General features: G+C 40.7%; 2 protein-coding genes and 1 long non-coding RNA gene across 3 annotated transcripts in view; 2 read left to right on the top strand and 1 right to left on the bottom strand.

Moving 5' to 3' along the window:
• The window catches only part of LOC138028446 (eukaryotic translation initiation factor 5B-like), a 7,753-nt gene extending 1,034 nt beyond the window's left edge, over window positions 1–6,719 (bottom strand). Inside the window, exons 1-3 of the mRNA XM_068875988.1 lie at window positions 6,556–6,719; window positions 3,280–3,336; window positions 1–1,580 (exon numbers count right to left, since the gene is read on the bottom strand). The exon at window positions 1–1,580 is cut by the window's left edge and continues 1,034 nt beyond it. Coding sequence (XP_068732089.1) covers window positions 1–1,580; window positions 3,280–3,336; window positions 6,556–6,591 — 1,673 coding nt within the window. The 5' untranslated portion in view covers window positions 6,592–6,719. The remainder of the gene's footprint in view (window positions 1,581–3,279; window positions 3,337–6,555) is intronic.
• A 2,034-nt stretch (window positions 6,720–8,753) lies between these two features.
• On the top strand, window positions 8,754–10,799 carry LOC138028550 (uncharacterized). Its single transcript, XR_011127675.1, has 2 exons — window positions 8,754–9,507; window positions 9,633–10,799. It is a non-coding gene; the product is annotated as an uncharacterized lncRNA (long non-coding RNA).
• Window positions 10,800–12,510: 1,711 nt separating this feature from the next.
• Window positions 12,511–15,000, top strand: part of LOC138028663 (eukaryotic initiation factor 4A-I-like) — a 16,474-nt gene continuing 13,984 nt past the window's right edge. The window contains exons 1-4 of the mRNA XM_068876264.1: window positions 12,511–12,612; window positions 12,886–12,958; window positions 13,083–13,162; window positions 13,275–13,327. Of these exons, the coding sequence (XP_068732365.1) occupies window positions 12,584–12,612; window positions 12,886–12,958; window positions 13,083–13,162; window positions 13,275–13,327 (235 nt within the window). The 5' untranslated portion in view covers window positions 12,511–12,583. The remainder of the gene's footprint in view (window positions 12,613–12,885; window positions 12,959–13,082; window positions 13,163–13,274; window positions 13,328–15,000) is intronic.

Genomic DNA, 15,000 nt, shown 5'->3' with positions numbered 1-15,000 from the left:
CTGTCGTCCTGTTCATTCTTTTTGGGATCGAATGTATTCTCCCCAGCTAGAGTTTCCAAGATCTCCTGTAACAGACCCTTCACGTAAGAGCAGAACTCCTTCACAACACCTGGAATTTCTTGGACCAGTTTGCGATTGTCGTTGAACTTTTTGATCTTGCTTGGAAGGGTAAACACGTCGGTCTTTTTCTTGAGCAAAGTGTGGAAGTCGCTTGCAGGGTCAATCTGCTTTATCCTATTAAAGCACTCCTCAGCGCCATGCTGCACGTGTGGCTCCAGTTCCAAAGCTTCTTTCCCTGATGTCTGGAGATCATTGAGCGCTTGTACAGCATCACGGTAAAGCTTAGGTGGTTTGACACCTTCGATAGCTTTTACTTTTATCACGCCATCGCTCTCATCAATATAGATTGTAATCTTTCCTGCCTTGGCATCCTTCTTTAACTCTCTGAGGTAATCTCTAAGCTCCTTCTTTTCGTCGAAGTTGCATATCGTCATCACGACATTCTCGAAAGATTCTCGCGCGGCTTGAAGGCCCTCGCGTGTTTCCACGAACGGATTGATTGCAGAAGCAAGTGAGATGAACACGCTGTCGATATCAGCAATCCCCACCGGTTCAAACTTGAGCTTTTCATGAAATTCGTCTTTTTCTTTCTTCTTTGCCTTGTTTTTCTCATTCGCCCCTTTTGCTGTCTTCTTATTGCCTCCTTGTTTCTCATCAGTCATTTCCTCTTCGTTGTCATTTTCGGCGGCCATCTCTTCTTTCATCTTCTTTTTATCCTCCTCATCAGCAAAGGCTTCATAAATCTCCAAGATAATCTTTTTCGTCGTGCGGTAAAAGTCGCGTACCATTTTAGGAGCCCGTCTGATTTGCTCTATGTTATTACTGAAGGCTTTTTTCAACTTGGGAATTTTTCCGAAATTCCACACATTTTTAAACTCCCTCTTCAGTATTTCTGGTACATCAAGGTCCTCTGCTCGTTCCACTGCGTCTGTAGATCCTTCTTCAATTGTTAAAGGCATCTGTTTCAAATCTTTCCCCGTTTTAAGAATGGTGTTGAGGGTAGAAACCGCGTCTGAAATCCCCCGTACTGTGGCCGCGCCTTCATTGTATATGGTCAGTACTCCTTCTTTTAACTTGACTTTGATTCCCTCAGCTTTCAGTTTCCCATTTAGAGCAGCAATGTATTCCCTTATGCTGGCCTCAGGATGGATTTCTGCAAATGACTTCACAGCACGCTTGAACGAGTCTTCACTCTTTTCCAAGTCTTGGCGGTTTTGAACGAATGGGTCGAATGTTGTTTTGAAATCGCTGAAGATGCAATCCAACTCTGGAATATCGAACTTTTTAAACTCAAGGACTTTACTTTTCTCTTCTTCAGTGGCGTCCTCTCCTTTGGGCTTTGTCGATGATTTCGGCACAGATTTCTCTTTTGATTTTTTCTCGGCGCTTTTCTCTTTTGAACTTGGTTTGATTATCACTTCCGGAGTAGCCGCTCCCGACCGGGATTGGTTGCTCCCATAGAATTCAGATCCATCTGAAGTGGCTCTTTCATTTTCTCCTAGCGGGCTTTCCAACTGGCTCTGAAAAAGTACATACACGAGAACAAGTGGTTAGTAACGCCCATAAGATTAAGGCTGAAGTGTAATTTTTTTGCTTAAGAGTAGCAATATGTTAAACCAAGAGAAAATACATTGTCTAAACTCAGCGTTGGATTAAATGTTATCTTTTTCGCAGGATATACTTCTTTTTGTAAGATAGATTTAAGATTAAAGCGGGAATATAGGACAACTCTCGTTTGCATTTTGAAATGGGTTATCGTGAACTTATTGAACACTCAGTGCAGAATGTAAATACTAAAGTAAAATTCAAACTTTTAAACACCTTCATCTCCCGAAAAGATAGGTGCTTGAATTTCCTATGGGACTCTCTCCTCCGCAGAGGCTCAAGGAGGTGAATCGGCTGAGCGAGGTACACGCGGGCGTAAAAAGTGAGGGGCGAGGGAGGTTCGCCCGCTCGATAGATGTCTCGTTTCTTGCGCCTACACTCACCTTGCACAGCGGACACATCCTAATGCCTTGCTGATCACAGCCGATCACCTTACCGATAACCGAACCTCCGGGGAGGAGAGAGTACCAGGCAAGCAAGCGGAAGACGCAAATCCAAACAAAGAGGCTGGGTATTTGTGATTGCTTTCCGAGGCAAAGTAGGGGGAAATAATCGTGCAAAAGGTGATCATGGCAAAATGTTGTAGTTAGAATAATGAAGCGGTTTTCATTTAATATTGGCTTAGCTTGGCATTGCTACCCCAAGCGATAGACTTCAAAATGTTACGCAGTGAGAGCCAAAATCAATCGCAGCTTCATTTTCCTGAGCTTTCAGCAAGTCACTCATCAGTCTCCTACCCAAAGTCCTCGGGCTTTAAAGGGAACCTCCACTTCTACAAAAAGTAAATTTAAATCACAGGGAATAACATTATAAACAGTCAAATCTATCAACATCTTTTCAAAGAAAGCCTTTATATCCAAACTAATTAAGTTTTAGAATCGCCTATTCTTGTTTTCAAATTTCGTGGGCGCCGCCCTCTTGAATAATTGTGACGTATTATGGTTGCCCTATTGTTCTAACACAAAGAGCTTTTTTCCAATAAAAATAGGGCAACCGTAACACGTCACAATTATTCAAGATGGCGGCGGCAGCGAAATTTGAAAGTGAAAATAAGCGATTTTAAAATCCAGTTGTCCTGCTATAAACACTTTTTTAAAAACAAATTTCGAATAAAATTTGTCTCGAAACATTGTTTCCTTCTGTTTAAAGTTCTTCTGTAGCAAGAGTGAAGATTCCCTTTAAGGTCTTTTCCTACTCACAATTACTGCAACCATCTCAATTGCATCAATTTTTGCAGGTGTGTTTGCGAGTCGTTCGCCCATAATAACCAGACTTTTTTTTCCTTGCCTGCTGGAAACGCTTGCTACGCAGGGTAGCGAGAGGTTAGACTACGAACCTGTTAAATTCATAAATACCGCCAGATGCCCACGGTCATGTTGCGGTTCGCATCGTCACCACCCTCTTTTCGCCATTTTGGGAGCTTACGGTGCGATACTTTCGTCGTTTCAACGGTTTAGAGGAAAGGAGAGATTACTTGCAGACTAGCGCTGGTGCTGAAACGATGCGCACATCCTTGCACCAGAAGCATTTTTATCCCACATTAAAATGACAGCATCACACCTATTAAAGTTTCACACAGTTCACTTAACTTTCCCTATAGATTCTGACCCTTACCTGTTTTCCAAGGAGAGGATCCCTCTCTCTAGACTCTTCTGTTTTTTTATCATCGATCTAGAAGAAACAGGAAAATTATCAAACACGAAACTTTGGATTTATCACACGAGTGCATAAAGGTAACAAAGGTCCGTTAGCTTACGTTGATTGCGAGCGGTAGCCTTCGTCGGAGGCTGCCACCGAGACGCTTGAAGCCCATAAAATGGTAAAGTCAAAAACCCACCAAAGAGTCGTTTTAAATGCTTGAGATCAAGCGAGGAGGATATGCTAAGGACCACCTTTCCTAGATTACAACTTGCGAAAAATTGCCAATGGCTGATAGCAGCAGTCAAACTTCGAAGCATCTTGCTCTGATCATTGGTTTCAGTTTAAAAACTCTTGGCTAGTAACTCCAAGGTGTGGAAAGATTGCGTGACGAGCAAAACAAGTTTACAATAAAAAAAGAAAATTAAAACTGGACGCACGTTCTTTATGAATACGCAAATGCGCCTTATAATTCTTGGAAAGGACACATGTATAAGATGACAAGTCAAGCAGCGTATGCTGAAGACGTCGAATGAGAGAAGAAGCCAAGCTGTTAACCTTTTACCACAGAGTCAGTAGCAGACTTGAATTTGGAACCACCGAAAAGAAATTCATTTGATAGCCACAGTCAAAAACCACTGCGCCACGCCGCCTTGTGATAGCAGCCTTTACATTGGAACGAGTCGTCCGTTCTGCGCATGCTCAGTTGGGAAAAATTGGATACCAAAACGCGATGTTTGTCAATCTCGTCCTCAGAGTCCGCTTTTCTTCTGGTCAGCACAGAGAGCACGGACTCTGACCACTTCCGAGGCAGGAAGTCCGCAAATCATGGAATTCCGGCTCGTCTACGCACGCTCAGAAATTTAAAACAACAGTGGTTGTCAATGGTTACAAAAATTTACCTTCACTACGACTGCGCATAAATTGGAAGTGGTCAGAGTCCGTGTTACCGCAGTCTCGTCACCAGAGCCACGGGTCGACCCAAGGTTTCGGGAAACTCTATTTAGGAGAACATGCGCCGTGGGGTTCTTATAGCCAAAAATTGGCTAGTTGAACCTTACTGCGCCTGCTCACTCCTCGTACTAACATGAATGCACCAATTAGAGACGCTTTTGATTGTTCTTCACGAAAACCAATGAGAAGACACTTTGTTTCAGGGTTCCCCAGAGCTCTTCTCTCCCTCAGTCAAGAGAAGAGCTCTGGGGTCGAGATTGGTGTTACCGGTCAACCAAGTCTCTCCCTCAATTGAAGTATTATTCTTCATTGTCACTTTCTTCCAAATGACGTATTATCGTTCATTTTGGACACTGAAAGCTTGATAGGGATCATGGGAAATGAACATATTTCTTTTAAAAGTGGAACCCTAATGTCTGGACTCGCAGGACTCGAACCTGGAAACGTGTAATTAATAACCACACTTAACCACTAGACTACCACATCACTAACTGCGAGGATCTCATTTTTAATTAATGTCAATAATTTTTCTTCCAAAAGTGCCGCTGTAAACGTGTATTAACACCCGCTAAGAAGCAAGCTTACACAGTGAAAAATGTCGGTTACCAAACTTCAAGAGAAAGCTAACCATTTTAAAATCAAGCTTTAGACTTAACCATTATTCAGCAATGATTTTATATATATACTAATTAGTTTTGGTAAATAATCGGCACATTTTCTATTCAGTTGATCTTTAGTAGTTAAGTGGATAAAAACAGTTCCTTCGAAGTGGGTGCTCCGGGTTCAAATCCTGTCCAGGGGCTGCTTTTACTTTTTTCTTTTTATTTGCTACCACAAGTCCTGGGACAGAGTGGTCAAAATGGAGGATAATACTTCATTTAAGGCAAAGTGACAATGAAGGATAATCTTTCATTTGAGGAAGAGATCGTGTTGTACCGGTGCTGACCAAAAGAAAAGTGGACACTGGGGACGAGATTGGATGTTTGTGACCTCAACTGAAAACTCCTTGAGGTGGTTTGGTGCAGAAAGAGTCTACGAAAAAGGCTCTGCTCAGGAATGTCTTGGGACATTGTTTATGGGTTAAGTCTTGAACCTCTCTCATCTGGAGTATTTTCTAAAAATGGGACCGTGAAAAGTTAACGCTTGCATCGATTCTTATCAGGTCGAAACGCCATGTGCGAAAAAAATAGACACTTGGCCGTTGTACAACAACTGGTTAGCTAACCGTCAATGGTTCAATAAAATGAATCCCAAACTTTAAACCATCTCCTAACAGGTTTGACAAATTTTCCGCCAAGGTGGGGCTCGGTAAGTTGTACCAAGGGAAATATCATGATATGGGCACTGAAATGGGCATGGCATATTTTTACTTCCGGATAAACCGGCTTATCATGAATCCTGATAATGGTCCTGATAATAATCCTGATAATGGTCACGTGCCGAATTGTTGGCGAAGAAGAATGAAAAAATAATCCCTTGACTTTCTTAAGAAAGTCATCTCAAAAACAATTTCGAGTTGTTCCAGACGATGTTCAAAAGCGTTGCAGCAACGAATTATTTGTTCCAGGAATCTCGTTGATGCGAAAAATCGAAGCTGGCGCCGGAGCGTGAACGAAAAGGGGTCAAATTCTGAGAAATTTAGTTTCTTCTCTCTAATCATCCTAAAAAAATACCACCTTAAATGATTCAAATTTATAGCTGTTGTCACTGAAATAGTCGACACGCATAAGCCATTCACATATTTGGAGAATGTCGATTGAGTTTTGAGCTGGGACTGATGCTCAACGACGCGTTTCCCATTGCATGAATGTCACTTTTTTCGCAGAAACTGAAATTCAGCTATCCATCGAGAAAGTGCTCAGCCGACTTATTGTACAAACACTATGGTGGGTACCTGGTTGCTCACCTTTTTGTTGCAGAGAAAAGATTACATTATTTAAGCTGGAAATACCGTTGGTGGCATGATTTATGACCAGTGAACAGATTCATTAACAGTCTCCAACTCACTGAAATATCAATTACACTACGTACGCAATGATATTCTAGTGTTTGTGATAGTCCTCGCAGCCGATCAAGCCTAGTGCACTTCTATTAATTAGGTGCGCTATTCAGAACAAATTGAATGATCAAAAAGCGACCAAGGAGCGCATTAGTGAGGGCTGTTTTCTCATGATCACGAGAGAGAGAGAGCAGCTGCAACATTACCCGGGAACATTAACGTTATTTGTTAGTACAGCGAGGGGCCTGCCAGCAAACTACTTTTAAAACGTAATAAAGCACATTATAACAATCACTTACGCTCGGAAAGAAACAACAGAATAATTTCTTGCACATGTCTATGACAGACCACACCAGTGAACGAATCAAGATTGCAATGTATACGTGCAGTCCAACTCTTCGTTACGAATTTCGGAAAAGCCGGAAGTTGTGATTTGCAGAGCGTGACAGTGCATTGAATGACATCTCTCCCAACCTCGCTCTCAGGGTCTGTCTCCTCTGCCTCCATTCACCTTTATCACTCGGCGGCCATTTTGGAGTCCTTGGGGAATAAAGGCTTTGTCTTTGCCCGTCCAGCCTCACATTGAATGAGAGGCTCGACGGGCAAAATCTTTTGTTTGGACATTGAGTGATATGGGTCTATTGTCGTTGACAAAGCAGGCAGAGAAGAGAAGCCCTGGGAACGAGATTGTAGTCTTCGTTCAATGCCAGCCAGGTGATCTGGTGACGTAATTTGGAGGACTGGGAAGACAAATTTTAACGCCGTATCCCACAACCGCGCGCGGCCTCAGGTTTTGTTTCCAAATATTTCCTGCAGTATTTCCATCGCCAAAACTCAACAGAATCATTCCATTCCATTCCATTCCATTCCGAAAAAGATGTAATACAATCCTTTACGAATATACATGTATACAAGAAACAACGTAAACAAAGAGAATATATTCCCTTTAAATGCATATACCTAATACACATGTACATCATAGTAAAATACAGCTTTTCGCTGCTAACGTACTCATTTAAGGATGGCTGAAGATCACGAATGGAAAGAGTTTCTTTTACGGTACAATGTCGGTCGGACCTCCCAGTTGCTAGAATGTCAAAGTGGTCTCATTTTAACTTGTGATCAGTTTAGATTACGTGATCAGCAAGAGGTGACGTGTTATTGTTACTTAACAACGCCTTGAAGTGTTCAGATTTCCGGTCATGTAGCCTTTATAGATAACTTTGGACATAAGAGATCGAGCTAATCTGTCCTTATACGGCAAAACAAAGGATTTATGTTACGGGTACGTAAAATTTACTAACACAGCGATGTCATTACTTTGTAAACCCAAGTAGGGTAGGGCTATGTAATTATCTTTGTAGGTACCGTTGTTGGGCGTTCAGTATTTTGATGTTGTCTTAATTCTTAAAACATCATTAATGTTATAGTTTATGACACCTACTGGATAACCATTCTGTAACAACAACTTCCGGAGATCACTGATCTCCGGAAGTTGTTGATGATTGCAGTAAGAAAGGAGACGAACAAATACGATAACAACGAAAAGAAAGTGTGAGGATAAGGTTGATTTTGTATTAGCTATTGTAGGTGTGAATTAGTCCCGTTTCAGTATAAAGACGCGCAAAAGTTTTCTTACGATAAATAGAGGTAGAGAAATTGTGTTGATTACCGTGAAAGAAGAATATCCAGGAAAGGGATTTGGCTATTTTCCTCAAATTCAATTATGAATTTGATGTTATTATGACAATTATTTAAAAACTATGAAGATTGGTGGGCAGAATCGAATCCTTGGTTTTAAATAAAGTGAAGACATCATTGACGTATCTCAGGGGCACCCATTCTCGTCACCAGAGCCTCGGGTCGACCCAAGTCAAGAGAAGAGCTCTGGGGTCGAGATTGAGGGGCACCCAACGATAAACTTTGGTGAAATATGTGTTCGGGGGCGTCAATTGAACTGTTCTAAGAATTTCGGTTATACGTTGCCGGATAGCTACATCCAGATTTCTTTGCTAAAACATCACCAAAGAGATTCGCAACAAGGGGAAAGTAGTCCCTTACGTTTTCGAAATGGGTATTTTTGCAATTTTTGGCGCTTAAAAAGGTCACCTAGCAGTTTCGGATGAACAAATGGTTCGGTTGGAAGTTCTCAGAAGGTAACGTTCAGCTAGCAATTTCTGAAATGAAGATATCATTCCCTAAAATTTTCGGACACTTCAATTTTCAGCTAAGATATCCGAACAGATCAAATTCTTGTGGGTGATAAAAAAATCTCTTTAGACAGTCTTTATATATACATTACAAGGGGCCTAGAAACGTCACTCACAGGCTTTTAGCTTAATTTGCTAATTGGGTCCCATTGGTATCTGAACCAAATGATACGGCGGGCGCTGTTCGGAGTGATCCATTTCTCTTCAGAATGGCACATGAAAATGTTTGCAAGCACTGGACTTAATACGTTTTACATGGTATTTGCATTTACAGGGTATATATTCTCCTTGTTTCTTGTATATCTTTGTAAAGTATTGTATTACCTCCTTTTGTTACTATCAATATTACCTCATAAGCTACTGAAATTACTGTTATATATTTCAAAATTGTTAGCGGCTGTTAGCTAACGGTTACTTCTGAAGATGTATGTTGAGACATACGAAACATTAAGTCACTAAAAAAATGATTTCAGTTATGCGCTTGCTTAGTCACCGCACTTTGTCACCGCAGTTTGCGTTCTATTTCTAACAAAGAGCTTACACAGTAGAATTGGTTGCGTGAAATATAAAAGCGCACTTATGCCAAGCATGAGATCCCTTGCATCGCGGTCAATATTAGGAATGATGATAAGGCGATCACAAGTCAAACCGTAATAAACGGTCGAGAGTCGGTTCGACCTTTCAAGCAACCCAAACGCAAGGGATTCCTGCATTTATAACTCGGTATGAGGCGCTGTATCAGTCCTAAATTACCAAAAAAATAGTGTCAGTACACTTTCTTAATTGAAAACACTGCTGGAGCACTAGTTCTATACTCCCATATCGTTCAATAGTCCTTCGGACCGTGGGACTGCCAGACTGTGGGAGCACAAGTTCCATACTCCCATATCGTTCAATACTCCTCGACTGCGGGAGTGCGGGTACAACCGATTACTGCTTCAAAAAAATGAGGGGGTATTCTGCAATTGCTTTTAATGTTTATTTCTTACTTTCCTAATTCGTCAACATGGACACAGTCAAAGCCACGATAAAACCTCAGTTGTAAGGACGAAAGATTTGATACTCAGTCCAGCTTAACCATTTCAAGTATCCTTTCAAAGTTTATTAGTCTTTACGTCTGAAACTTTCTGACAGTAGTTTATAACGTAAGAAATGTGTTTCCACAGCCTAAAGTCGTCGCAAGAATTCTGGACCCAAGTCTCAAGAGCTGTTATAGCTGTCTTGATTTCGTGGCCTCGTCGCAAAAAGGCACGGCTTGGCTATTGAAATTTTAGACTCCTGTCTGCATCGAGGATCACTGTCTTCCTTCTTACAACAGCCAGTAACTCGATTTTACGGATCTCTACACCTATGCTCATCGAACTCGATCTGATTTTAAGATCGAGTGCTGAGAGTGCAGAGAAAAACTCCTGACAACAGCTGCTCGGAGGCAGAATTTCATCACGTGGTGAAATGACTCGGTACTGATGTGTGTCGTCGGTGTCTTGTGTGTCACGATCTCCGGTTTTGTCCTCAGCAGTTGTCAACACTTTGATAATAACATGGAATATTCTAAAGATGTTTGCTCGCTCGCCCTCTTCAACGCCGCGTTCAACGGCTTTGAGCGCAGATATGATCCCTGCTTTTACTTGTGGAGGCAAAAATGCACCAAGAGTACCAACAAAGCGATTCTTACGGATTTTAAATCTTATTTTGCCTTTCTGTGCATCTATCGTGAAGCAAAACCGCATCATTTCTCTCGGCTGATCACACATTTTACTTACAGCGATGGAATAATTCTTTAGTACTAGTTTGGCTTCAAAGCTGCAAAATGGCATATCCTTGATCTTTTTCAATCCGTCGCAAATTCTCGTAATCGTGATAATGTTTTCCAATCCCTGTTGAAACAAAGAGGTTTGCGCTGTTTGTCAGTTTTCACTATCGCATTTGTTACAATTGAAGAAAACTGAAAAAATTCCCGGGGCTGCTCATCAACGGGCTTTCATTAGAAGGCGGTCACCTGCACCGGTACACCACCGTCAGTTTGTCAGAAATTTGCCTCTCACCAAGCCGGTTACTCTAATGGAAAAGACAAGCAAGTAAACCGTTGTAAAAGACAAGAGTGACTGCCGCTTTCATTGATTAGCCCAGGCATCTCCTTAAAAAGTTTCCGATTTTGTTTATTGCTGGGTTCGACTTAGCTGGTATTATAGGGTGCTTAGACCTCAAGTGATTGTCGGCAGAGTTGTCAAACATGTAATTAGGTTTCTGAATATAATCGATTTGGGTAAAATGACAAACTGTTCTCAGATTTTGTTTCGCAAATACCTTTTTCGGCATTAAAATTGTTGCGGCCAGCCTGGCTGGAGTTCATTTCTTAATTTAAAATCGGGATTGAAATGAGTTTGGACCAAGCGCGTCCACTAGTAAGACTCATTTTACTCCCAAGTTGAAATGTTCTTGATGAGTTCTTCGTTCTTGATCGTTCTTGATGTCGTTCTTGATTGGTTGTGCGCTTGAGCCTGCGCAATACAAATCGCGTGTGGGGCGAGGATCCATCACCACCCTTAATATACCAATTTGAGACTGTAAGTTAACGTTGCCACGCGCTGAAAAGAACCCTCAGTTTCAAATAGCTTTTTGCTGTTATGACATAATGAGGTATATCTAACCTTCCGAATGCTACCCTCCTGTACTGCCTGTGGAATAGTTCTATCAGTCATCGTTGTAGATATTCCTTGTCCGTATCCTTCCGTTTTCACGGCTACCCTCATGTTTTTCAATTCCTTTCCTTGACTTGCTTGTCTTTTCCATTTTGTCTCTGAGCAAGGTCTTTTTGCGGCAGCAATTAGTTGAATACGTCTGGCACTAAATTTTTTTTTGCTCATGTCCCGTCTCCTTGTTCTTTTGTTGAAGATTTTAACTTACTGATGTCCTCCTCTACCTGTGCTGTTTATTTATAAAGATTAGAGCAACGTCTGATTGCTTACCGTACAAAGGGATACTCTGATTTCGATGCGAATAAGGTTACTAGTAACTTGTCGTTGTGTGACAGACACATCCGGTGTTTTCATAAGAGACTGACTTCGTACAAAACTGATTTAGACTAATTTTGGTCAGTGTTTCCTATCATTACCTTTTCCGATCCCAAGTTTTGCGTATCTCTTGTATGCTTCTTTAAATTTCTTATTTGGGATAAATGCTGGACTAATGCTGAGAAAATCACCCTAATCCACGTGAATTACGCCTTCATGAGAATTATCGTGAGGTGGGGTTTTGCTCTGCACGTGAGAAAATGTGCTCTTTTAATTAGATTCACTGGATTCAATTGTTATAAGAGCCTTTCGTTGTTAGATGTTGCTAAAGAAAATCCATAATTGAATAAACGGCAGGGGCACCCAACGAGAAGATAGTTCAAAACCACTTAAACATAGCGTTGTTAAATGTATTTGGGTATTTAAACGGTAGATATAGGCATGATCAAAAATAAGACACAAACAGCAGTGATAAACATATTGAACTTTTTCATTTTGATAATGACTTGACGTTTCGTATGTGCTCTACATACATTTTCAAAAGTAACCGTTGAAATTTAAAACAGCTGCTGTTTGTGTCTTATTTTTGATCAAACTACGATGGCCCAAGAACAAAAGTATTTAAGATATAGGCATATTTTTATCCCCCCCAAATTTTTTTATCTGTTCGGATTTCCTAGCTGAAAGTCTAGTGATCCGAAAACTATAGGGATCAAAGCTTACCTTTTCGAAAATTTCAGCCAGAAAAAAGGCCCCCTAAAATTCTAGGTGACCTATTTAGGGTGAAAATCTGTTGAAAGTGGGTAATTATACCATTTTTTCAGATGTTCGAAAATCCTATGAGAGGCAGGCAAGCAAGGAATTTTAGAACAAATGTTCCGAAAATTCTAGATCTCAAATCGTCTTCCGAACAGATATTTTCCGAAAATTGACGTTGGGTGCCCCCCCTGAAACGGGTTGCCGCCATTATCTTGTATTTTTCGTGGACAGTACCCGATGATGTCCGGAAGTTAGGTGACGTATAGGGGGAACAATGCAAGCAATGTATTGATCCCCCAATTGTCGGCTCTGAGTATCCTTTCTTCCTTTTACACTGTTGCGACATGTCTCATGATCGTCTTGGCGATGCAAGGTCAGTTTTAACGATTTATTTGTTGCTTTTTGCGCGTTTAATAATATCATTTCAAGAAAATAACATTGAGCTACACTAAAGACTGAATTTAGCTCCCTGAAAGACAAGCCTGATATGTTTGTAAAGGGGTAAATTGTCGCCCTTACTCGCGATTTTCGTCTTCGCGTCCGCCATCTTGAACCACGTGTTTCTGTCGGCTATTTTAAGTGTTACGCTTTTTTCGGTTTGGGAGCCTTGTAATTCTGTTAACTAGATCTTTGATTTTTTCCCAAGAAACCCTGACTACGAACGGGGTCGAGATGAGAGAAATGGCCCACCAGGAATGGAAACTGATGGAGATATCGAGGTTGGTTCAAACTTAAGGATAAAGGATGAGAAATTTTCTCCTGACTGTTTTGAGCCGGTAATGATTTTTAGAGATTTAAATCGTTTCTTGCAATGAGATATGTTCTTTTTGTTATTCGCCACAGTCGAACTGGGAGGAAGTGGTAGACAGTTTTGATAACATGAACTTGAAAGAGTCGTTACTTCGAGGCATCTACGCATACGGGTGAGTGGTCGACAGTTTTGCTAAGAACTGTTCGTTCATTCAATTGAATGTGAACAAAGTTCATTGAACAGAAGCTGACAAGTAATGTCGTACCAATTATTGTCCATCATAGGTTTGAAAAACCCTCAGCTATTCAACAAAGAGCGATCGTACCTTGTTGTAAAGGTTAGTACGTCTTAATTATCTTTTCTTGAACTCAACGAATATATTTTTCAAGTGTAGTTAATAACTTATAGCTGGTCATTGACCAGACTTTTGTATCTTCTTTTGTTGGCACCAATGAAAACGAAATGACGAAATTTTGAAACTGTACACTGCTCATGGGAACAGGGAGTTTAAGTGAATAACAATATCCCTCTTAATTTAAGAAAAACGAATAGGCATTTGTTGTGTTAGATATTCAGGTTAAAAGGAAAAAGTTGTGTAACAGTTATTGGATGACACTTGGCAATTCACTTGGTCTGTGGTCTGCAGTTGTGGATGTCTTTAGAGTTGCGGGCCAGAAGATTTTTAATATTTGGTGTTCTTCATTTTGTCGGGCCATCTGTCCAGACATCGGTGGAATTGTTCAGGAGTAAATGCAAGGGCCTCCAAACGAAAAGTCCAGCTGAATTGATTGCTTTAGTCATTTACCAACATTCTCTCTCTGACCATCTTGGTGGACAACAAACGCTTGCTGTTGCTTCTTAAAGGGGCTAGGTCACGCAATTTAAGGCAATTTCAGCACTGATCGAATGGTCATAGAATTAACTAAAATATCAAAATAACTGTTCAAAACTATAGAAGAACTCTAACAAAACACAGGGAAGCCAAGAAGGGGCATGGATGGACAAAACTGGAGAGGATTGAAATGGATTGAATTTGGGTAAATTTGAAAAACGTCGGCCCACCTTTTTTCAAATTTATATCAGTCTATATCAAAATGTCATTTACACAGCTGGAAAATCATTCTCAGTTGTTATGTGGCTGTGATTTTGCAAATGAAAAACTCTTAAATAAATAATAAAGAAATATTGCTTGTGCTAATCACCCTTACTTGCAGTCGAAGACTGAATTGCGAAGGGCGCGGCTCACGACATCAGGCTGAAAGCATACTCTGCCAATTTGCTCTGCCAATTTGACGTTTAGAGCTCATAATTAGCGAAATTAAACAAAATTACCAAAAATAGCGTGACCTAGCCCCTTTAATGAAATTGTCTTCAGTAAGAGAGTTGTAGCAAGTCAGAATGTTTTAATTAAGATGTAATTCTGTATCCAAGATATCTGAACAACTGACCACAAGGCAACTGTTGAGGGACTGAGAGTGACACATGTGACAGTAGCTCGTGTACCATGTCAACCCTATACTCTCTGCCATTTTGGCTATGTTTTATTGTTGGGGTGGGACTGGAAACAAAATATCTGAATTTTGACCAAACTGATAGTGACCAGAGCAGCTGGTTTACGGTGATGTCATTTGAAGGTGGAAATTTTCCTCCAAGGCCAAAGCCTTTCATTAATTTTTTAACAGAAAAATTAATCCCAGTGCAAATCACTGCTAGTTTTCACATTTTCACTGTATTGGAAAGCAACTCCCCTTCTTTTACAAAGTAAAAGAGCTGCTATTCCATTTTGAAAAACAATGTATGTATGTATGTTGCAATATGCTGTGACTTGTTTTGTGGCAATTAACAAACAGAGTTTATTTTATTGCTTTTGTAAAAAAAAGGAAATGGAAATCATGGGGGCCCAGTACCATCGTCTTTGTCAAAGGCTCAGTTTTGACCTTTTGACAACCTCAGTCTTTGGTCTCTAACTGAAAATTTAGTTGAGCTATTCATCTTATTGCTCAAGGTGAG

This window comes from Montipora capricornis, chromosome 13 (assembly GCF_036669925.1).
Source record: "Montipora capricornis isolate CH-2021 chromosome 13, ASM3666992v2, whole genome shotgun sequence".
In the NCBI taxonomy this organism is placed as follows: Eukaryota; Metazoa; Cnidaria; class Anthozoa; order Scleractinia; family Acroporidae; genus Montipora; species Montipora capricornis.
This window is presented reverse-complemented; position numbering and strand designations above follow the sequence as displayed.